General features: G+C 35.5%; 1 protein-coding gene across 11 annotated transcripts in view; it reads right to left on the minus strand.

Annotated features, from left to right (window-relative positions):
• Nucleotides 1–23,521, minus strand: part of ncam1b (neural cell adhesion molecule 1b) — a 100,612-nt gene that overhangs the window by 19,773 nt on the left and 57,318 nt on the right. For 4 of the 11 annotated variants that reach the window (XM_079885255.1, XM_079885258.1, XM_079885256.1 and 1 more), the window contains 6 exons: nucleotides 15,472–15,501; nucleotides 12,527–12,677; nucleotides 10,617–10,804; nucleotides 9,282–9,378; nucleotides 8,821–8,991; nucleotides 5,806–5,931 (listed from right to left, as the gene is read on the minus strand). In XM_079885255.1, coding sequence (XP_079741381.1) covers nucleotides 5,806–5,931; nucleotides 8,821–8,991; nucleotides 9,282–9,378; nucleotides 10,617–10,804; nucleotides 12,527–12,677; nucleotides 15,472–15,501 — 763 coding nt within the window. Of the gene's footprint in view, nucleotides 1–3,846; nucleotides 3,880–4,289; nucleotides 4,305–5,805; nucleotides 5,935–8,820; nucleotides 8,992–9,281; nucleotides 9,379–10,616; nucleotides 10,805–12,526; nucleotides 12,678–15,471; nucleotides 15,502–23,521 lie in introns of all 11 variants that reach the window. The other 7 variants (XM_079885259.1, XM_079885264.1, XM_079885257.1 and 4 more) reach the window with 4 other exon arrangements.

Here is a 23,521-nt window from a genome sequence, read left to right on the forward strand (position 1 = left end):
GATGGTTGGTTGGTGTGCTCTTATGTATGCGTGTTAATGTTTATATTAGGGCTGTCAAATGATTAATCGCGATTAATCGCATCCAAAATAAAAGTTTGTGTTTACATAATATATGTGTGTGTATGGAGTATAATTATTTTCTATATATAAATACACACACATGCATATATATTTAAGAAAAATGTGTTATTTATATATAAAATATTTATATATAATATAAATTATATATAATATAAATATATATACACAGTATATACATGCAAATATTTCTTAAATATATACATGCATGTGTGTGTATTTATATATAGAAAATAATTATACACCGTACACACACATATATTATGTAAAAACAAACTTTTATTTTGGATGCGATTAATCGCGATTAATCGTTTGACAGCCCTAGTTTATATGTGAATAAAAGCCTAAATTAAATCCAATCATCATTGCAACCATGTCTTAAAGAATATAAGTCTTATGATGGTGACAGAATTACGTGACATAATTAATGACAGAATATTCATTTATAGGTGAACTATCCCTAGTGAACCTATACCAAAATGTAATTAAAATACATTTATTTCATACTAAGATTACTAAAAATCCATTCAAATATTTTACTGACATATTGCTTGAGACTTACTGATATAAATATTACAATTAATCTTTATTTGGAGTACTTCTTTATGGACAATGCACATTTTTGCAATGCACAAGGATATAAAAACAATGTGTTTTAATATCACTATTAGTAAGGATAGTATGATCTCTGTACAGTATAATATCAGTCTTTAAATGCATAAAGTGTACCAAAAGTATACTTGCAAAATAGTTACACTTTAGCACAATCAAATATAATTAAGTGTATCTTTAGTTGGACCTCATAACTACTTCTGGATAACTAAAGTGCATGTAGTATAAAATTAGTTGTTCCAATTTAGCAGACTTTTGGTATACTAAACAGATATACTTAAAGTACAATTGCAGGGTATTTATTTTAAGTACATAAATACAGTATTTAAAAGTATTTGTAGTATACTTAGCATAAAATAAATGTTTTTCAAATACATTTTAGTATATTTATTTTTCACTAGATTCATTTAATTATGCATGGCACTACTTCAGTGCATCACCTGGTTAAACTGGATTGCACATGGTTCGTGAATAAAATGCAAAGTGGTGTAACTGTTAAATAAATTTGCCTCTTTTACTCATAAAAAGACAAGCAAAATGCAGCCCAACATACTCCAATCATTGAAACATCGTAAAACCTATATAAATAATCAAGGTGTGTATGCTAAATAAGCAACTGTGCAATGAAAAGAAAGTCGCAAGAGTTTTCTGTATCAGAGTCATCGTGAAATTTACATGCAGGTAAAAACATCCAGAACATCAAAGGACATAGTTTGGAGAGGAGGGGAGGAGCCCTGTAAAAGGTTCAAAGGTATGTTGAAAGGAAATGTGGTACTGCGAAAGTTACTGAAACATGCTTGAAACTGGAGAATAAATAAACCATTGAACTCAACCACTGCTGCAGCATTTTTAGGGATTTCCTAATTTGGATATAATTGTACAGTGGTAGCAGCATATCCAAAGATGAAAGGATGTCAGTCTAGAGAGTGTGTAAACTCGCTGCTTGTCAAAATGTTTAGACTGAACATAAAAGACTGAGATTGTCGTACCCAGCGATCACCCGGGGGAAATGTTTTTCAGCTCCAGAGCTTTTGATGTCATTTCCATGGTTGGCAGGACACGGCATCAACTTTTTTTAATTTTTTTTTTTTTTTAACTCCATATTCACCACGGAAGATAATTTGTGCAGTCAGAGCGCAGTGGTTGCTCAAGGGTAACAGTCTCCGTTAAAAATTGGGAATGGATGAATTTTCATGACCTGTCTGAGGGGATTTAATTCTAGAAATGTGACAGGAGTGAGTTATAATGGCTGGTTAGGGATGAATGCAGTGATCCTGATGTGAGTGAGGGATAATCCTGTACATGAGAGGATGAAGCTAGGCCAGAGTGTTTACCTTCTGCTCATCAGTGTGGATGACATCACCAGCACCATGCAAGCCACATGACACAGTCACATCATATGCACGCACATGATTGGTTGAAAGGAAATTGGAAGAGGTTGCATGAAAGATACAAAAATACAGACACAAATGTAACTATGTAAAAAAAAAAAGTCAAGGGTTAGAACAAACTGCAGAGAAACATAAAACCAAGCAACTTAAAATGGTTTTAAATCACAAAGATCACAACATTGAGCACAGAAGCAGAAACACACTGAGCAGGATTTCCTCTGAGAGATTGAGCATATGGTCTGCGTTTAAACAACTGAAAAGCTAAAACTAGTATACATTTACATATTCTAAAGATAATGTGAGTGGTACTTGCTTTTACAAAACATGCAACATAAGGGTGTTCTGCTATGTGGCTGTTATATTGTTCCTATTGGTTGTCAGCATGTTGCCATGTTCTTGGTGGTTGCTAAGTGGCCCTTCTAGATGGTTTCTCAACTCAAAAAGGGCCCACTTCAAAATTACATTCTTTTCTTTAGATATGGCTTGGTTCCCTTTCTTAAAAGGTTAGTTCAGCCAAAAATGAAAATTTACTCACCTTCACGTTGTTCCAAACCCGTAAGATCTTCGTTCATCTTCGAAACACAACTGAAGATTTTTTTTTTAATATAAAATCTGAGTCATTTCTGTCCCTCCATTGACAGCTAAAAAAAGTTCATAGAGATTGTAAAACTAATCCATTTGAATTGAGTGATTTAGTCCAGATATTCTGGAGAAAACTCACTTTATTTGTTGAAAAAATGTAATTTAGGCTTTTATTCACATATAAACATTGACAGAAGCTCAACCGAACCTGCTTGACACGCGAGAACAAACCTCACTGGTTCTTGCGGAAGCTCAAACGTGCTACAAAACACGAATATGAACCTCACTGGTTCTTGCACGTCAAGCGAACATGCATGAGCTTCCATTTACCACAACTGACGTGTGCTCTGATCAATTTTTAAATGTGAATAAAAAGTCTATATGTTCATCATATAAAGTGATCGAGTCTCCTTAGAAAATTCAGACTAAACCACTCAATTCATAAGGATTAGTTTTACAATCTCTTTATGAACTTTTTGAAGCGTCAAAGTGGTAGTTGCGTAGCTGTCAATGGAGGGACAGAAAGCTCTCAGATTTCATCAAAAAGATCTTCATTTGTGTTCCAAAGATGAACAAAAGTCTTACGGTTTGGAACGACATGAGGGTGAGTAATTAATGACAGAATTGACATCTTTGGGTGAACTATCCTTTTAAGGATAAGTCCTTATGGGACATATGCACCACCATGCGAAAAAAAACCGTATTGCTTATTAAAGTAATAACACTCTTTTTGCCACATGATTTGAGGTATTATTCATGTGCTCAGCAAAAACTTGTTCAAATTCTATATGTGCAACTGTGATAGTGATGCTTGCTTTAGAAAACACTACTAAAAAGTTGTCAAATCATATTTCTCAATGAAAAACAGAGGAAACACTTAAGTATTCATACAATACTGGGGGATCGTGCATTAGTTTTTGGACAAAGCAGGTGATACATTAAGCACATAACAACATATTAAGAAATATTCAAAGTTGATCAACTTCAAATACTTCACGTGTACTAATAATTTGATTTACTGTGTGTTGCCTAAAGATAAAGACATGTGGAGGCATATTTGCAGCCACAAAACCACATAATGATGTAATATAACTCTTTATATTACATACAGAAGGATCTTTATGGTTTCTGGTTTAATATAATACAATAATAATGAAGAGCATCATTCAGCTGCATAACAAACCTGTGTCCTCAGTATGAAAATGAAAAATCCCATCTAGGGAGCATATGAAAAAAGAAAATGTTCACTTTTATTTAGTTTGATAACTGTATCTGAGGAAACAACTAGCATATTAACTTAAAGACCCCATGAGAACATATGACGAGTTTTCTTTAATACCTTTCGCTTACAACACAGTCATGTAGGTTTGATACTTGGGAGGGACAATCTCATTCTAAAGAGCATTTGACTGGACAAAAATGTATATATGTTAATTTGCTCAACTTTTACAATAACATACATATGCTCTCATCCTAAACAAGCCACTCAACTCTCATTTTGATTTCATGGGGTCTTTAAATCCTACAACTACTAGAAATTCTATTAACAAATAATAAAATGTAAAAAAATATAAAAAATTATAAAATGAATATGATGATCATAAGGATCACAGGGTAAACACTTACTTGTGTAAGAATAACCTAAAGGATTCCGTGTGAAAAAAACAACAACACACAAATGGGAAACAAAATAGGAGAAAATCACATATAATGACAGGATGAAAAAAAGAAAAGTCTGAAAATGTCAAAGGGTAAAAGCCGGTAACAAGATCTGACAGAAATACTTTCTCATCACTCATACATTACCTGAATTAGAGTCATTACTCTCTCACACTAAATGGGTTTTGTTTCATGTACTGACAGGAAATAAATCCCAGTGTACAATGTGTTGAGTGCATTATGTGGTCCGGCATCTCTGGAAGTCCAAAACATCCCGCTAATCACACAAACAACCACCAGGAGGAGTAAGAGCGTAGATGTGTGTGGTGTGTGAATGTGATGAGAATATCAACACAAATCACAGAAATATTCTCACTCAGGACATAAAATTCTGCCAACATTCCACAAAACATCAATAAAGATCAATCATAACAAATGTAGTGTGCGTTGTTATGATTTTTATTGATGTTTTGTGGAATGTTAGCAGAATTCTATGTCCTGAGTGAGAAGATGATGTTCTGTTCTTACCAGTCAGATTACAGATGAATCCATTATTGATGTAAGAAATCATTTATGTAAGGTGTGACCAGTATATATATATGTACGAGTATATATACAGCATGAATATGCTTAGCAGCAGTAAAACTGCCAAGCATATATTATTTATATGCAGTGATTTGCAAATGCATCACGACCATTAACCAATGTTCTCAATGCGCTGAATTACAAATCTTACATTATTTTTAGTCCTCTGTGATCTTTATTTCTATCCACCGGAGGTCATAATTGGCTATTTTTAATATGTCCATTTATTTTATTTTTTTAAATAATCTTGTCAAAAATAATAGAAATGTGCTGAAGAAGTTCTTAGCTTCCATTAATAGTACATCCATAAGCTTCGACCAATAAATTATTAAAATAACCACCTGGTTTCTCTTGATGAATAATAACCTGCATAAGGTGCAAAACAATGGATAGAAAAGTGGGAACAGTTTATTGGCTGTCAAAAAGATGCAGATATATTAAACCACCCAGGTATCGCCTAGAAAAGGTTGTCCTTCAGAACTCAGAGAGACGCCACAGAGAGGCTAACAATTACTCTGAAGGAGTGACAGTGTTCAGTTCAGCTGAGAACAGAGTAAAGGTGAGCCAGTCAACCATATCAAGAGCTCTACACAACACTGTCCTGTAGGGGAGGCAGGCACAAAAGAAGGCATTGCTCAAAAAGATGTTTCATGCTGTGCTTCGCTGGATTTGTAATTCAGTAAAATGAGAGAATTGTTCAAGGGACTGAAATGTTAATATTCAAACTACTTAAATCATTAGGGCCTACTCTTTAGCACCATCAGCACAAACTGAATCTTTTAGCAACTGCGCCAGCCAAAGACATCACACTAGCTGGTTGATAAGGTTTGTGGGCCGTCACACCACGCTGCACTGCTGTTGTGCTCCTGAGAGAGAGAGAGAGAAGCGTGATACTCACGGACTTGCTCGGTTTTGAAGACCAATGACGGGCTGCTGTCGCCTTCGCCCTTGCCGTTGATGGCAGACATCTTGACTTCGTAATCGTTTTCGGGTTTAAGGCCGGTGACTGTGACTGAATTCAGTCCTGCTGGGAAGCAGCGAGAAGCAGATTAAATCAAAAACCCATTCATTAATTCAGAAACAACAGAATGCAAGTTAAATGGGCAACGCAAAACCTTGCCACAGAACATGGCGGAAATACAGTTGAAGCTATGGGCAGTGATGCTGACATTCAATATCATGGTGGTAAAAACTAAACAAAAAACACATTACTTAAAAGGATATTTCATTTAAGAATGAAAAGTCTGTCCTCATTTACTCACCCTCATCATTCCAAACCTGTATGAATTACTTTATTTTGAGGAAAAAAATATATTTTGAAAAATTTTGGTAACCAAATAGTTTTTGATCATTGACTTCCACATTTACATTCCTCAAAATATCACCTTCTATGTTACACAGAATAAATAAAGTCACACAGGTTTGGAATGACACGAGGGTGACATTTGATCACAATTTTCATTTTTGTTGATCTATCCCTTTAATATATTACATGGTCCATGTTATCACTACTGGAGCATTCATGAAACATGAGCAGAATGCATTTCTAACAAATTGAATGTAAAACCATTTGGTTTCCTTCCACGTGTCCTTGCTACAGTGTAATTAACTGTAAAAAAAAAAAATCACGGTAACACTTTATTTTACAGTGTCCTTGTTACATATGTTACATGTGTACTTACCATAGTAATAACAGTAAATTATGCATAATTACATGCAACTAACCCTCAACCAAATCCTAATCCTACCCTAAACCTAAAGTAAGTACATGTAGCCTACTCAGTACTTAAATATATAATTACACTGTAACAATAACACCTTAAAATAAAGGGTTACACTTTATTTTAAGGTGTCATTGTTACAGTGTAATTATATACTCAAAGTACTGAGTAATAATAATTAACAACATGTACTTACTATAGGGTTAGGGTAGGATAAGGTTTTGGTTTAGGATTAATTGCATGTAATTATGCATAATTTACTCTTATTACTATGGTAAGTACATGTAACATATGTAACAAGGACACTGTAAAATAAAGTGTTACCAAATAAAGTATAACCAAAATCACTGAGTGAAATTGTGAAATAGTGAAATGTACTTACTATAGGGGTAAAGGTTCGGATTAGAGTTTGGTTTCAGGGTTGAATGTAATTATGCATAATTTACTGTTACTACTATTATAAGTATATGTGACATCTAAAGAGGACAGTAGCTAGGTTTCCATCCACCTATTTATATGCGCATTTTGGGATATTGCATAAAAAAATTCTGAATGGAAATGACAAAATGAGCATAAATTCTAAAAATGTGGATAAAAAAAAAACCCATACGCACTCAATTGAGGCGGATATATATTTTTTTATCCAAAACGACATGCCCATACTGTAAACTATGACGGAAACTCATTTACCAAATAAATCCTTCAACGCAACACAAAACTTACTTTGCCTCAACAGTGGATGTGATTGGATGTTGGTTTGATCATTCTGCAATGCCTGAGCCACAGTCTGTCATCAAAACGATTTGATAAAAATGACCTCCCAGAAGCGTCTCGCATGATTGCGTTCCCAAACACCAGGCATAACAACGCAAGATAGCATGACAGCGTTTATTGTTATTCATCTATTTGCTCTGAGATGCAAAAAAGAGCAACAATGGCTTCCACGATTACAGCAATTTACATTTCTATTAAAGATATTTTGCACCAATTTCATAGGAAGTGACGATTTTGTTCTCTTGAACACATAGGATAGAACATTTCTTTATTCACAAATGTTTTATGCAATTTTGCCCATAAGTTTGGATGGAAACATAGCAACTGTAAAATAAAGTGTTACCAACCATTATTTTATCAACTGTTTATTTTCTGCCTGTGTTTCATGAATAAACCCCATTACATGCAAACCTCATTCATTACAACAGAAATAACAGATTCTGTCAACAGGTTCTTGAAATAATTGCATAAATACTGTACACTTTTATAGCAAGTAGATTTTTCCCTTCAATCCAGTTATAATGTCAAGGTTCTGGCACCCAAAAAAGACAATTTAGTTTATGATCATTTTACTCGAGTAATGGTTGCTGAAAATTCAGCTTTGCCATTACAGGAACAAATTACATTCTTAAAATATATTACTGCATTAATATTTATTTTTTATCAAATAAACACAGCCTTAGTGAGCATTTTTAAAAGAGATTTCTTTCAAAACATAAAGAAAATATATTACCGACCCCAAATTTTTTAACGGTAGTGTGTTAAAGGTGCATTGTGTAATATTTAGGAGGATCTGTTGACAGAAATGCAATATCATATGCATAACTATGTTTTCAGTGGTTTATAAAGACCTTACTTAATGAACCGTTATGTTTTTATTACCTTAGAATGAGCCATTTCTATCTACATACACCACGGGACATGTTTCTACAGTGGCCCTAAATGGACAAAAGCGTTTCATCACTATGTTGTTCTTTGTGCAAAGAAGCTAGCTAAAGTCAGCGAATAAAACACTGACATAATGATGAACAAGTAACAATAATATTCGCAATAACATATCGTTTTACTGAATAATTAAGTAAACCTAATTTTTTAATGTATCTTTGTAAAGAAACCTCATTGCTTAACTGGCTACTCTCTGCTGTCTCAGACGACGACATATTTTCTTGTCGGCCACCGTAACTTCTGTTGGGTGCAATTCACAACCTCACCACCAGATGGCAGTAAAAATTACACACTGCACTTTTAATGTAATGTGATGTAATGTGATGTAATGTGATGTAATGTAAATACCATAATTTCTGAATGAATCATCTTATTTTAAAAGTGCTGTTTTCCACCATATAAATCCACTATTAAAGTCTACAAAAACATATAATACAGATGGCTAACTGCTTCAGTTCATGTGACAGACTTACCGTCTTTCACCTCATAGACTCGCTGCACCCATTTTCCTCGACCCACGGCTCTCCACTCGGCTCGGTACTTGAGCACAGGAACTCCTCCAGTGGACACGGGCTCTTCGAAAAGCACCTGAGCCGTGCTGGAGTACGGTTGCACTTGAGTGATGGCCGGCGCCGAGGGCACATCTGCACCACAAGGGAGACACTTTACAATACGCAGTGGGAAAACATCACTTTATCAGCTTATGCCTGATAATACGGCTGATTGTGCCGCTTTGTGCCGAGCAAAAGTTTACACAAGGAAAATTTGAGCTATTGTATTGCACTTTATCGAACAAAGGTGAAAATTGCAGGCAATTACAAAAATACAGTACCTGGAAAGCAAAAATCATCCAAACACTCAATGTCAATGTGATATTCTACCACCATAAATGATTATCTTGTGTACATTTTGAGATCAATACAGAGAAACAGACCAGCTGGTATCATGATGAACTCTCTGGATTCGGTCCCAATCTCATTGGAGGCAGTACAGTTGTAGTTGCCAAAGTCGCTCTGAGACTCTGGACTGACCTGGGACAGATCAAATGAATGCATTAACCTCTAGTCTCCATCTCATCATTTATCTTTTAAACGTGCATTTTACCACTGTCGTTCCATTAGATGTGTATTTACTCCTGACAGTGTGCTCACTGTGCTAAAATAAAATATAAAGACGCATAGGCTGCAGTAGTGCCCTACAGCAACCCTACCCCTTCCTGGATAAAGCTCAGAAAACAGGTCCAGGTCACATTTCACCCCAAAACCAAAATAAATAAACTAGGTGTAACATTGCAAACCCAGAAAATTAAGCTCGTTTTTAAAACCATTAAGAAAGTAGATAACGAATGAATCATTATATTTGAAGAAATATTTTAAATGAACCTGAGAATGTCATTCAGTTCCATTAGAATTAATATTATTTACATCAAAGAGCAATAGGTTGATAATAACTATTGTGGTTAAGCACACAAAATTTGGCGTAATAATGTAGCCTGCAAAAAAAAAAAGTCACTGGGCAAATCAGTGTATAAATCAAAACAAATCTGTTTCGTAAAAAGATTCAAAAGATTTAAGTCACTAGGATGAATGTGATGAATAGTGACAATGAAAAAAAAAAAACAAGTCCCAAGGCTTCATTAATAATATAATATAATATAATTAGGGCTGTCAAACGATTAATCGCATCCAAAATAAAAGTTTGTTTTTACATAATATATGTGTGTGTACGGTGTATAATTATTTTCTATATATAAATACACACACATGCATGTATATATTTAAGAAATATTTGCATGTATATACTGTGTATATATATTTATATTATATATAATTTATATTATATATAAATATTTTATATATAAATAACACATTTTTCTTAAATATATATGCATGTGTGTGTATTTATATATAGAAAATAATTATACTCCTTACACACACATATATTATGTAAACACAAACTTTTATTTTGGATGCGATTAATCGGAATTAATCGTTTGACAGCCCTAAATATAATATAATATAATATAATATAATATAATATAATATAATATAATATAATATAATATAATATAATATAATATAATATAATATAATATAATATAATATAATATAATATAATATAATATAAAAATATTTCTTTCTTTTGATTTAGGGGTGATATATAACCAGCACATGTTCTTTGTCCAGTTTTGTTAGATTCCCCCTCTGGGTTCATGTGTACAGTATTTGGAATGATTATGTTCTTAGGAGGGCGTCTGTGTGGGCCGTACCTCCAGGTAGCTGGCGGAAGGCCTGTTGTAGATCTTGATATTGGAGGTGTTAGCGTTAGGAAGCTGGAGGCCGTCTCTCAGCCACGTAATAGACACATCGCTGGGGTGAGCCAGCACTTCACAGCTGATGTTGGCTGGGTTGCCCTCCCACGTGTAAACAGCTACTGGTCCCAAGATTTTGGGGGAGTCTGTGATGAAAGGCAAAGCATATACAACTGAAAAACAAACAAACCTGCTGGTAGCACTGGCCCATTATCTACCTACCGCCCGTCTCCATCCGCTAAGGGAGAACAAAGCCTGCGTTCTCATTATCTTTGAAGCCTTAATTCTGAGGATAAGGTGGTAAAAGATCAAAATGTCCATGGCTTAAACATAGAGCTGAGAGCTGAGTGCTGAAAACACAGCGCTTTGTGATGTTGAACACATCTGTTCGTGGCAGTACATAAAAGCCAATCATGCTTCACTGGCTTTAAAAAGGCCCCTCCTCCAAGTATTGTCCCTGAATAGCACGCTGGGGGCCGACTGCAGGCTCCCGTGACGTATGTGGTCGGGCCCGCGTTCCCTCACAGACTGTGTGCGAAATAACTGCCAGCCCGCTGAGATACTGTTCTCACATTCATCAGAGCTTCAGATGTCATTAGTCCCATTACAGCAATACACGGCTGGTACAAATGCACAAAACATGCGAAGAGGGAGGCTTGTAATTTCACAGCATACGTCGCTGCTAATTCGAAAACAAATACAAACAGGCGCAGTGGGGGGAGCACAATGAGAGAGAAATTGGGAGGTAATGTTTTGCTTGCTACTGATTGCAATTGATAACACTGAGGGAAGGAGAGTGCTTCGTTTTTGATGTTACAGCAATATATGAATCGTAGAAACAAGTAAATTAGTGCATTTTTGGTCGCCTTAGAAACAAAAACACCTTAGGATTTTTATTTTTGGTTCACTACAAATATATGCACAGTACTGTATGTACTGATTTGACCAAACTTCTTACACTAACAGCCTAGATTTTAATCAAATGAAATATGCTATCTGCTCTGAAGCCATTGTGCTAACCAGGCATGACTCAACAAAAAAAGAAACAATAAATCCGTCTCTTCCATGTAAATCCTAAACATTATTTTTACTAACCAGCCTTAATGAGCAACAGGACATTTATGTCCATCAATAGGTTTGATAATGTATTGGAATAACATCAATATTAGTTTATATAATTTATTAGGGACAATATATTGATAAAATATTGGTTATCGGCCGATATTAAAAGATTTTTTATAATTTATTTACCGGTATCATACTCCATATTGGATATATATTGGCCGATATTGGATATTCAACTGTATATGCTTATTTCTTTTGATTTGTAATATTCACTGAAAGTTAAAAACCATAATTATTACTGAAATTAATATTAGCCATTAGTTATCATGTTATTGGCCATAACATCAAAACATATTGGCATCTGCAAGAATTTTAATATGCATGTGCATCCCTAATATCCCTTTAATGATTTAAAAGTTCTCCACGTTTTTTGTGGTATGAACAATAAAACGATTATTCGATCAATCACTTTAATGACAATAATGAAAATTCTTCAAAATTGACATCCCTAGATGTCATGTAGAATTTTCACACTCAATGTGGACACACAAAACCTTGAAAAAACACTGTTTTCGAATCATGCGTGTCCTGTAGCGGGGGAGGGGGTGATGATGTTGGGGGGTGGCTGTAGTTTTGATACATTAACTACCATTCTCTACTGAGTTGCCTTATGCTCTCTGGACTGCAGCCGAGCAGCAGTGCTGCTGTGAATTAAACATATGCCTCTGAGGCAAATCAGTGTGGTATCCAACAGTACGTGTGAGTGATAGAAGCTAATGAGGCTACAGATACTATAGACTCACAGCGCACTTCCAGATACACGGGCAGCGACGTCTCTCCGATGGCGTTGCGGGCAGTGCAGAGATACTCCCCGGCGTCTGTGTACTGAGCGTACTTCAGGGTGAGAGAAGACACGCGGGCGTCACTGCGGACCAACACTTCACCATCAGGACTCTGAACACAGAGACAAGAAGGGAAAATTCACTGCAAAATTCATACTTCCTTCAGCCAACTAATAGTTTTCCCTCAAAAGAATATTCTGTCATCGGTTACTCACCATCATGCCATTCTAAACCAGCATGGCTTTCTTTATTTCCAGCACCACAGGCTGTCAAACTCCAAAAAAAGCACCATAAAAGTGGTTTTATGGCTTCAGAAGAATCAAAATGTACAAGACACATATGAACAATTTTTGGGTACTTTTATGGTGCTTTTATACTTTATATTTTTTGAGCTTTTGGTCATATCATGCTGTCATTTTACAGAGAAAAGCAACTAGTATTTCGTTTTCACAAGAATGGAAAAAGTCAGATGAATAAATGATGACAGAATGTTAATTATGGGTTAACTATTCCTTTAAATTAATAAACACGTTTGCTATTATCTTCCTAAATGCACTATATAGTTTGCAAGTCCATTTCTAAAAAAAAAAAAAAAAAAAAAACATTCTCAGAGTCTAAAAATCTTCATTTTTAAGTATGTAAGACCTGAAACATAACAGAGAAGCAAACCTGGTAAAAAAGGAGGTTTGGTGAACGGCAGACATAAATAAGAGGCTTTTATGTGCTGAGTCTTTGGAGAGAAGATGTGAGGAGGAACATAAATAATGCAGACCATAAGGTAGGGGGAAGCCATTTCTTCAGCGCTGTTACTTCATCAAAAGCTACGTCACATGATCTCAGCTGGCTTGGACCATTTTACCACGTCCCAGTGCTCATTTTAAAGACAAGCATAGATCTTAACAAGCCACGCTCGCATCTTCTTTTAGCTTGCTGTTCCACTTAACCTTGTGGATCTTATGAAGATAAGTGGGATCTATAACCAACGTTTCCTCAATGACTGCACAATTTGCATATAGCAGGGGTGTCAAACACATGGATACAGCCTGTGGAGGAGACTAATCTTGGAGGAGACTAACCTAAATGTTGTAAACAATTTTGCTTTATACATACATTTACAATTTTACAAATGTAAAATGTTTAAATATATTTACTGGAAAACGGAAAAGTATAGATTATATACAGTACTGTTCAAAAGTTTGGGCTCTGTACGTGCCTCTTATTCTCACCATGGATGCAATTATTTATTTAAAAACAATACAGTAAAATGGTAATATTGTGAAATGTTATTATGATTTAAAAAATGTATTTTAATTTTAAAATTAAATTTTTTCCTGAGATGGCAAAGCTGAATTTTCAGCATCATTACTCTTCAGTGTCACATTATCCTTCAGAAATCACTCTAATATGCTGATTTGCTGCACAAGAAACATTTCTTAATAATAGAAATAATAGAATAGAATTTTTAGAATTGTTTTTGTATTTTGATCATTGTAGGACAAAAAATATTATTTGCTTTCAATTAATCAAACAATAAATAAATAAATCTTACTGACCCAAAACTTCTTGTAAACGTTAGTATTTTTTATATATAATATATAGTGATTATTGGGAAAAAAAGAAAAATGAAGAAGTAATTTGTTCCAGCTATTCAAATATTGTGCAGTAAAGAGAAAAAACTATTTGCTGTCCATTAAACTGAATACTTGGGCTGAACAGATCTCAGAATGAACTCACTTTCTCTTTCAAACACACACACACACACACAGGACTGTAACGAGGACAGGAAATGCACTGAAGTTTCGAAGACTTCATCAAGCACAAAATTAGTATTCCCCGCTCCACTTGGAAAAAAAAAAAAAAAAAAAAAAACTCCTCTCTCTATACATTTCTGGTCAGGCGCTGCCCCTCACACAAACTTTGCTATGAATGAACTCGGCAGAAGCGTCGTGTCAGAGACAATAATTATGCCGGTGTTGTCCCAGGACTGAGTCACGCTTACATAATGCTGTGCCTTTTCATCCAAAAAACATCCAACAGCCACCCAGCAGAGCTGACTGGGCTAATTGAATAACCCCCTAATGGGAGTGCTGAGACCCGTCCTGCCCACTTCCGGCCTTCTTTCCCACAGTTTTCCCTGTCTGCTGCGGTCAAATGGCCAGGCCGTGACCCCATGTGCCACGGGACGTGCTCTCATCACTGGACTCTGGTTACTATGTGTTACTGGGGTCAGATCGCGGCCTGTATCTTTCAATCTCTATGGCAAACAGCTATACATTTCAATCAGCACATTCAACTGACTTTATCTTCTAAGATAAAGCTCTATTTATTCATTTGCAACGTGAGAACGCTATATCATTAAAGTTTTAGAGCCATAGTTTTCAGCAGAAAGGTCTTTTTAATAATGCATGCCAGCCTTCTGCAAAGCTTGGATGGAGGTGGTTTGCTCAAATGTCTATTTTTGTCAGGGCGGGAAAGGAAAAGTCTCGGTGTGAACAACAACAAAAGGCATTTTGTGCAACATTAAATACTTAAAGGAAAAATCCATCAAATCACAATAACACCTAGGGGAAAAAAGGAACAACATGATCAGATATTATAACGTTTTTTTTTTTTTTTTTTTTAATATGAATCCTTGAGAATGCAGCCTTATGATGGCATAATGTAATAAAACAATGTCATAATGACTTAATTGATTAGACAGAATGAAAAAACAGCATGCACTGAATAGAAAGTGAAAACTACTACTACATCATTTCACTCTCAGGTGAAACAAAGACGACATCATAATTCAGTTGATGGATCTGATGAGATTTCAGAGATTTGATCGGATAGGAAAGAGGAGGTTTATGGAGTTGATGGCTATCTTCATAATTTAGTTTATGGAGTCATGGATATGGAATCTCTACCTTGTGCTGTTCGGGCCGAGTCCAAGAGGCCTGCAAAGAACAGACAAAACAACACAAAGAGGCAAAGCAGTCCTTTAGAAGGAATCCTCTGTTATTGACAACAAAAGCACTGCACAATAAAGACATGTTTACTGATTTAGCATATGGGATAAAAAAGAGCAGTAAGTAATGCATATTACAAAAATCTTTATTCAATTAAATTAAGAAGCAGATTAAATGTTCAATTCTTTTGCTCTTTTATTAGCATTACTCATTCAGTTAAATATATGGTCATTTATTCTGGTTAATTCAAATGAGCTTACACAATCATATTTATTGTCCATAAAATAATAAATATAAAAATTCTTGTTGCTTTATGAAAAAGCATATGAAAAAAAAAGAAAAAAAAAAGTGAAAGCCTTGAATTTGAAATAAAAACAAAAACATTTAAACATCCCTAAAACAAGATAAACTTAATTGAAAAGCAAAACTGTGCAAGATAAGACGACACTTTTTATTTTAAGAGAATAAATCTTTTAATCAAGTGTGTGTGTTTTTATTACCCCATGGGAAAAAAATGTTTTTGGGGGTTGTTTTTTTTCACAAACAAAATGTAGTGTGGTTTAAACAACTCTTACCATCTATAATATTGCCTCTCAAGAAAATACATTTTGTTTATATGAGATATTTACTAGAAAACAAGATAAAAATGATTTTTTTTTACTTAAAAAGCAGTTATTTATCTAATAACACAAAAACAAAATGCTGTATGTAATAACTTCCTTTTCAATTTGCAGAGAACTGCAGAATGCACTGCATTTCTTGGGATACACTGAACACTTTCATTAAACACAGATAAACACTTCATGCAACACTTTCCCAATGAAAGTGGCTGAAGTTCTCTGTGGACTCACGTCACTTCACGTGGAGGCTGAGCGTGCACATGCTTAGCAACACGATGAAATGGACAGGAAATCACTTGACATGCTAGAACACATTGAGATTATCACCAGACAAAACACAAGAAGAACAGTATAACACAGCGCTAACCGAACGATGCCTGAAATGGTCTATGCCCCGTTCACGCCGCGAGCGACATCGTCTCGTCTCTGTACTATTGTAAAGACACTTCTGGGCGTTCCTAATGCTGTCGCTCTGTTCTTGGTAGATTGCATGTCTGGCCATATCTTTAGAAAATACGATCACATATGATATATAAAACTAAGATATTCTAATTTGACTAGGAATTAGACTTAAAAGAATAAGTAGCATTCTGCTGTTGGAGAGCTTTGTGATCTAAACTACAGTACGCTGTGCATTAAATCATTAACCAGATTAACGATCGATCAATCAACTAATTAAAGGACAAGTTCGGTATTTTACACTTAAAGCCCTGTTTTCAGATCGTTTCTGATGAAATAGAACGGTTAAGATTGAAATTTGGACACATGCTGCTGGCCCGAGAATTTTCGTTTTTTGTGGTAGCACCCCCCCCCCCCCCCACAATGGCTGCATAGGTGCACTGGAACAATCCTTCCTAAAACGCATTAAACTTTCGTTTACAAAGACGTGAAACTCACCGAGTGGTCAGGGGTGTTCACTGATATGCTCACACAAAAATCGCTGCAAAAGATGCTTTCCAACAGGTGTTTTACCATTCGTTGTAAAACCGTGGACCTATTTTTCCAAACGCCTCACACCCGTACATTCTTCCGTTGAGAGCTTGAATAATAGACAGTCCTACAGAAAGAATACAAACAACCCCACTTCCGGCGGAGTAATACCGTACCTCACAGCACATCCAATACAAGTCAATGGAGTTGGACAAAAACTACGATAAAACCTGTTGGAAAGCATCTTTTGCAGCGATTTTTGCGTGAGCATATCAGTGAGCATATCATCTGAAAACAGGGCTTTAAGTGTAAAATACCGAACTTGTCCTTTAAACTCATTAATTCTTACGTCCTAGGGCGTAATTGTTTTTTTTTTTTTTGTTCTCTCTCTTTCTCCTCAATGTAAAGCTTAATGGTGACCAGCTGACACTAGTTCCCATCATCTCCTGGTTTCCACTGATTGGCTGCTGGGCGGGAGAGCTTGTGGATAAAGCTGGAGAGGAAACTCCATTTGGAGAAGTCTTTTTGTCTCCAGGCTGCTAAGACTGTCTTCTCCTGCCCCAGGCCTTAGCATGTGTGCTAAGATTGACTTTATATCTCCTTGTTGGTTGTTGCACAATTTATTGTTAACCTAAGCAGACTTGGCTAATTTTTGCTAATCAATTTTCTTAATTTCATTGACGTTCTTAAAAGAGCTTTAAGTTGAAACGGTTTCTAATTATTATTTTTTTGTTTATTCAGTTTATTTAAGAAGCAGAATGGAGGTGGATGCCATTCTGTTTGTGTTTAGCTAGAGAGGGAGTAAGGTAAGAACTTTGTTGTTCATTTTGAAATGCTAGAAAGTGTTCCCCCTCAAAGTCAGAACTTTCTTTATTATTTTGGCCTGATCCCCTCCTGAAGCCTTTTGAGGCCTTTTTTGGACCAACCAAATAAAATGTCACTTCTGAGTCTTTCAAAAATATGTGTGATTTCTTTTTTTTTTTTTTTGGAATTCTGGGACAGGAGAGGAGAGCTCTTGGTTATCTGTTAATGGTAATTGTCACAAACTTCCTTGTTACTGCTTCCCTGACCCCTAGACCGGGTAGGCATGTTACAATTGGGGGCTCGTCCGGGACCTCGCTTTTCTTGTCTCTAATAATCAACATAATGCAGGGGAAGCTGTAATTATGAACTGCAGCACTGCTAAACTGCTCACTGCATCATATAATTAACAACACAAACTATCAATGTGTGAATCAAATTCACTAAGGCTACGTTCAGACTGCAGGGAAATGTGGCCCAAATCTGATTATTTTGCTCACATTTGAGATCTGTTTTTGTCATGTCTGTACAGCACAAACCACATCTGATCTTTTCAATTCCGATTTGGGCCACTTCCATTTGTGCTCCTAAATCCGAAACAGGTCTGATGTTTTGCAATGCAACTTCAGTCTGAACAGTCATATACATCCGTCACTCTACATTCGTCACAATTCTGTGCTCATGGAAGTCACTTCAAAGATTTAACATACCCAATGTTATAAAGACAGTTGTGAAACGCAGTCAGTCATGTGTCAGAACTTATAAGCATTACAGTGACAGCTCTATATACAGTACAAGCAAAACACAAGGGCTCGTATCATAAATGTTAAACTCTGCTCTCTTTTTTCTCATCCTCCTCCTCATTTTTTATATTGCATGCACCTAAATTTTCTGGCTTTGGCGGCAGATCACACTATAAATAAACAAGTAATCGATTACTTTAATGTCATCCGTGTTTACTTCCGTATGACAGCTGCTGCGTGATGTCTTTTATCGTTCTTTTGAGCATGCAGGTCAGTCCAGGACCATGATCTATTCACACTGGAATCTGATATTGGCCACATTTAAAACAACAATGTGAACATTATATAAAACATCTATACAAAAAAAATAAAAATAATAATAATCAAGCAGCGGATCGGAGCAATAAACCGGAATTGATCACTAATGCTCGCAGTGTGAACGTAGCCTAAGACGGCAGACAATTTGTTTTTCACGCATCATTTTATTATGATAGTCGTCTTATTATGACTCATATTGGTTATCGCTTGCAAAATTCTGATCATTTGCAAAAAGTTAAAATTTCTGAACTTTTGTCACATGACTCGCGTCGCTTGACACACCTACATTCTTTCGCCAATGGTCACTGTCACTTGTGTCACCAGAAATCGCCAGCCCTCCATTACAAATGAATGGGATCTTGTCACTGGCGTTGTGAACGGAGCTTTAGTGCACTTGAGCAGAACAATCTGTCTCTGTACTGTGCTTGCAACAACAAAAAAAAGCCAAGAACTGAACAGCGCAAGTCATTTTGCTAGAACATCAGGAAAAAAAGCGAAACCCTTGCAGGGTTGTTATGATGACAGCAGGCTGAGTCTGCTAGCCTTGCAGCTTTCATTTGGCTAACTACGTCCCTGGAGACCCGCATGGGATAAACAGTTATGATCAATGCCTTTTATTCTGCAACGCCGTGTAATTGCTACTAATTAAAGTTAATATCTTAGTATAAACTAGAGCCCTAGGCTAATGACGAATGCTTGAATGATATTTTCAAGCTTGATAAAGTACCAGAACAAAATGAACAAGCTGCTTATGTAAATGAAATGTTCAGATTATTGTTGACATTATTACATGACGATCATTCTGATTACATCAGGTGCACGACGCCTTAGGCCTGCTCTGCTCTTGCAGGTATGCATCTAGCGGATCTAGACCTTGGCAGCTTATTCAAACAAGAGTTTATGAACTCCTCAATAACGCACATTAAACCGGAGCTAATTCGAGAATCACATTGTGCTTCGGCGATACCATGAGGGTATTTCCAAATGCATGAGGTGTTAATTATAAAATGCAAAAGAACACTTGGAAAAGTTTTGTGCAGTGGAGTTAAGGAGTCTGGAGCACACGTGGGACAGCGGCATTAAAGTGCCTAAAGTGACAAAATTCATTACTTTCTTAATGGGGTCATTCTTTTTTTAGTAAAGGTTTTTAGGCAAAACACAATTTACACATAATGCTGCACAAAACATTCAGATCAGATTGAAATGATCAGAAATCTTGCTTGTTGGGATCATTTGGGAGAATAGTACACTACTGTTCAAAAGTTTGGAATCATTAAGATTTTTTAATGTTTTTGAAATGTCTCTTTTGCTTGCCAAGGCTGTATTTATTTGATCAAAAAAATACAGTAAAAACAGTAACATTGTGAAATATTATACATTTTTATTTTATTTTAAAGATCTTAAAGGGGTCATATAATGGTACATGCACTTTTACAAGTTGATTGTACTGAAATGTGTGTTGGTAGTGCCTGTACACAACCATCATAAAATGATAAAAATCCATCCAGTGTTTTTTTTTAATCTTCTTATATGTTTTCCCCTGTCTCAAATCAAGCTGTTCGATTTTGTGACGTCACAAAATCGACGCCCCTCCCACAATTGTTGATTGACAGCAGCGTTTCAACACAGACCCGCCCTCGCTCGGGAGCGAGCTGTCAATCATAGTCCGCGCGGACCGGCGCGGTCATTGTTGATACGCTGGAGCACTGTCTATGAGCAGAATGGCGTCTAAGCGATTGTGGTGTTCTGTTCTTGGGTGTAATAACGAACACAGCAGTCATTTTGATGTTCCTAAATCCGAACCGCTGAAGACACAGTGGCTGAGTTTGTTTTCGAAGGGAATATTCCCCAAGATTAACGTCAATGCTTTTATGTTTGCGCGAATCATTTCACACACCAGACTGCTTTACAAACGAGGGTCAGTAACGTTATAAAGCTGGTTTTGCTTAGAAGCTGCTCCTGAAAAAAGGATTGGTACCAACTATTCGTGTTCCTGCTGCACCTCCAGAAGAAGTGAGTGTAACATTTTATTAACCTTTATATTAATATTTATATTAATCTTTGCAAATCGCTTGCTGCACGCTTCACAATGAATGCGGCTGTTTATACTCAGGGTATATTACGGCATGTTTTCTATATACGACGTTCTCAATATAATTCATAATCCCACGTTTATAATGAACAACGCGTTATGGTTATTGTGTTACGGTGTTCTTACAATACTAATGAGAATTTTTAATTAAAGTATATTACAAACTTTTAATTTAGACCCTAAAGAATCATATTAGCTTGTACAAAAATGGCATTATATGACCCCTTTAAATGTAATTTATTTCTGAGATTGCAAAGCTGAATTTTCTGCATCATTACTCTTCAGTGTCACATGATCCTTCAGAAATCATTCTAATATGCTGATTTGCTGCTCAAGAAACATTTCTAAATAATAGAGATAATAGAATGGCAAAGCTGAATTCTCAGCATCATTACTCCAGGCTTCAGTGTCGAAAAACATATATACATATATATATGATACATTTATTTTTAGGATTTTATGATGAACAGAGTTCAAAAGAACAGCATTTATTTGAAATAGAAATCTTTTGTAACAATATACATGTCTTTACTGTCACTTTTGACCAATTTAATGCATGCTTGCTAAATAAAAAAGTTTTACAATTTGTAATAAATCTTACTGACACCAAACTTTTGAAAAGTATTGTATACATATATCAAATTATATTTTTGATAGTTTTCTTACCAATAGTATTGTGCATTGTCTTTCTTTTATTTTGACTACTAACTAATATATATATATACACAAAACAAATTAAGCTCTCACACTTGTGATGGAGCGGCAACAGGGTGTTCTTTAGGCAAGAGAAAATACTGCAGCTCTGAAAAAACGCTTCAAGCTAAATCTTGGAACTCTGCTTCCACTCCACACTGCTCACTTCATTTATTTGGGAGGACATGCAGAGCAACATCTGCTGCGCAGCCAGAAACAAAACAAGTTTTCAGCTGCTGATTTTACTCTTATAGTTAGTGTTTTGTTGTTAGAAAGAGAATAACAACATCTATTCTGCTTTCTCCTGATAATCGTGACTGGGCATACTAAATTTCTGAATCTGTCTCTTTGTCAGAAACCTGATGATTTCAGAACGAGACATTTTTGCAACTTGGTTCTTGAAGTTACTGTATTTTCATAGAACAATGAATTCGTTAATTTCAACAGATCAAAGAGAAATGGACTTCTCATTTTAAGTGAACCCTTTAATACATTTCTTAGTTATCAAAATCTTTCATCAGAAATGCAATAATCAGCTACGTGCCACAGACACTGATAATAGCGCAAAAGTTGTATTTAACCTGGAAGATTGCTTTAATCTATTCCCTCTTGCAAGACATTAAATATCAACAAGGCCGATGTGAAAATCTTAGGCTCCAGTGGAAGTACCATGAGAGGGACAGTGTCCATATCTCGGTTTCATCAGATCAGCCACAGTTTGCCAGGAAAAGCGGTTTACCAAGCTCAGGGAATAGGTCACTTTTCTCTCGCTATGGGGTCACTGGTACGAATGGAAAAGGCTATCAAAGACGGCACTACCAGAGGGCATTGATCTGAAAGAGCATTGTGTCTGAAAACAAGAGCTGCCCTACACATGCACTCTGGAGTGTGTCTGTGGGGTTTAGGAATGAAACTGCTCTTGTACTGTGTGATCTTACCACACTCTGTGTCTGTTTTACTACTGGGCTTCATTTATGTTAAAGGGACAGTTCAGCCAATAATAAATTATTCTGATTATTTACTCATGACATTACAAACCTATATGACTTTCATTATTCTGCTGTGGAACACTATCTAGCGGTTTAAGTGGTTCTTTTGCATTAGTGAAAAAGTGAAAGAAGAGGGGGCTAAAATACAGTAAAAACAATAATGTTGTAAAATATTATTACAATTTAAAATACATTTTTAAATGTCATTTATAACTGTGATGGTAAAGCTGATTTTTCAGCATAATTACTCCAGTCTTCAGTGTCACATGATCATTCAGAAATCATTCTAATATGCTGATTTGCTGCTCAAGAAACATTTCTTATTATTACCAATATTGAAAACAGTTGTGCTGCTTGTTTATTTAGGAAACTGTGATTCATTTTTTCAGGATTCTTTGATGAAGAACAGTCAAATGATCAGCATTTATTTCTAAGTTTTTAGTTTCACTTTTGCTCAAAATGTCTAACTTCTCCATTAAAAAAAACTAATCCTTAAACATAAAAAATAGATTGAGAAAAAATTGTGAATTAATAAATTAATAAAACTAATAAAATAGTATATTAGATTAGATATATAGCATATACAATACATAAACAAATATTAAGTTTAATTCTATTTTTCTTAAACACATTGGCAAATATATATATATTAATTATTTGCAGTGTTTCATTGTATGCAAAGCAGCAGATTGAACAGTCTGCTTAATAGCCAAACAGCCATATAAAAAAGTCATACAGGTTTGGCAAAACACAGGGGTAAGTAAAAGAAGAACAGAAGTTTCATTTTTGATTCCCGATCCCTTTAATATGCTCTACAGATTC

The sequence above is a fragment of the Squalius cephalus genome (genome assembly GCF_949319135.1).
Source record: "Squalius cephalus genome assembly, chromosome: 11".
Classification (NCBI taxonomy): Eukaryota; Metazoa; Chordata; class Actinopteri; order Cypriniformes; family Leuciscidae; genus Squalius; species Squalius cephalus.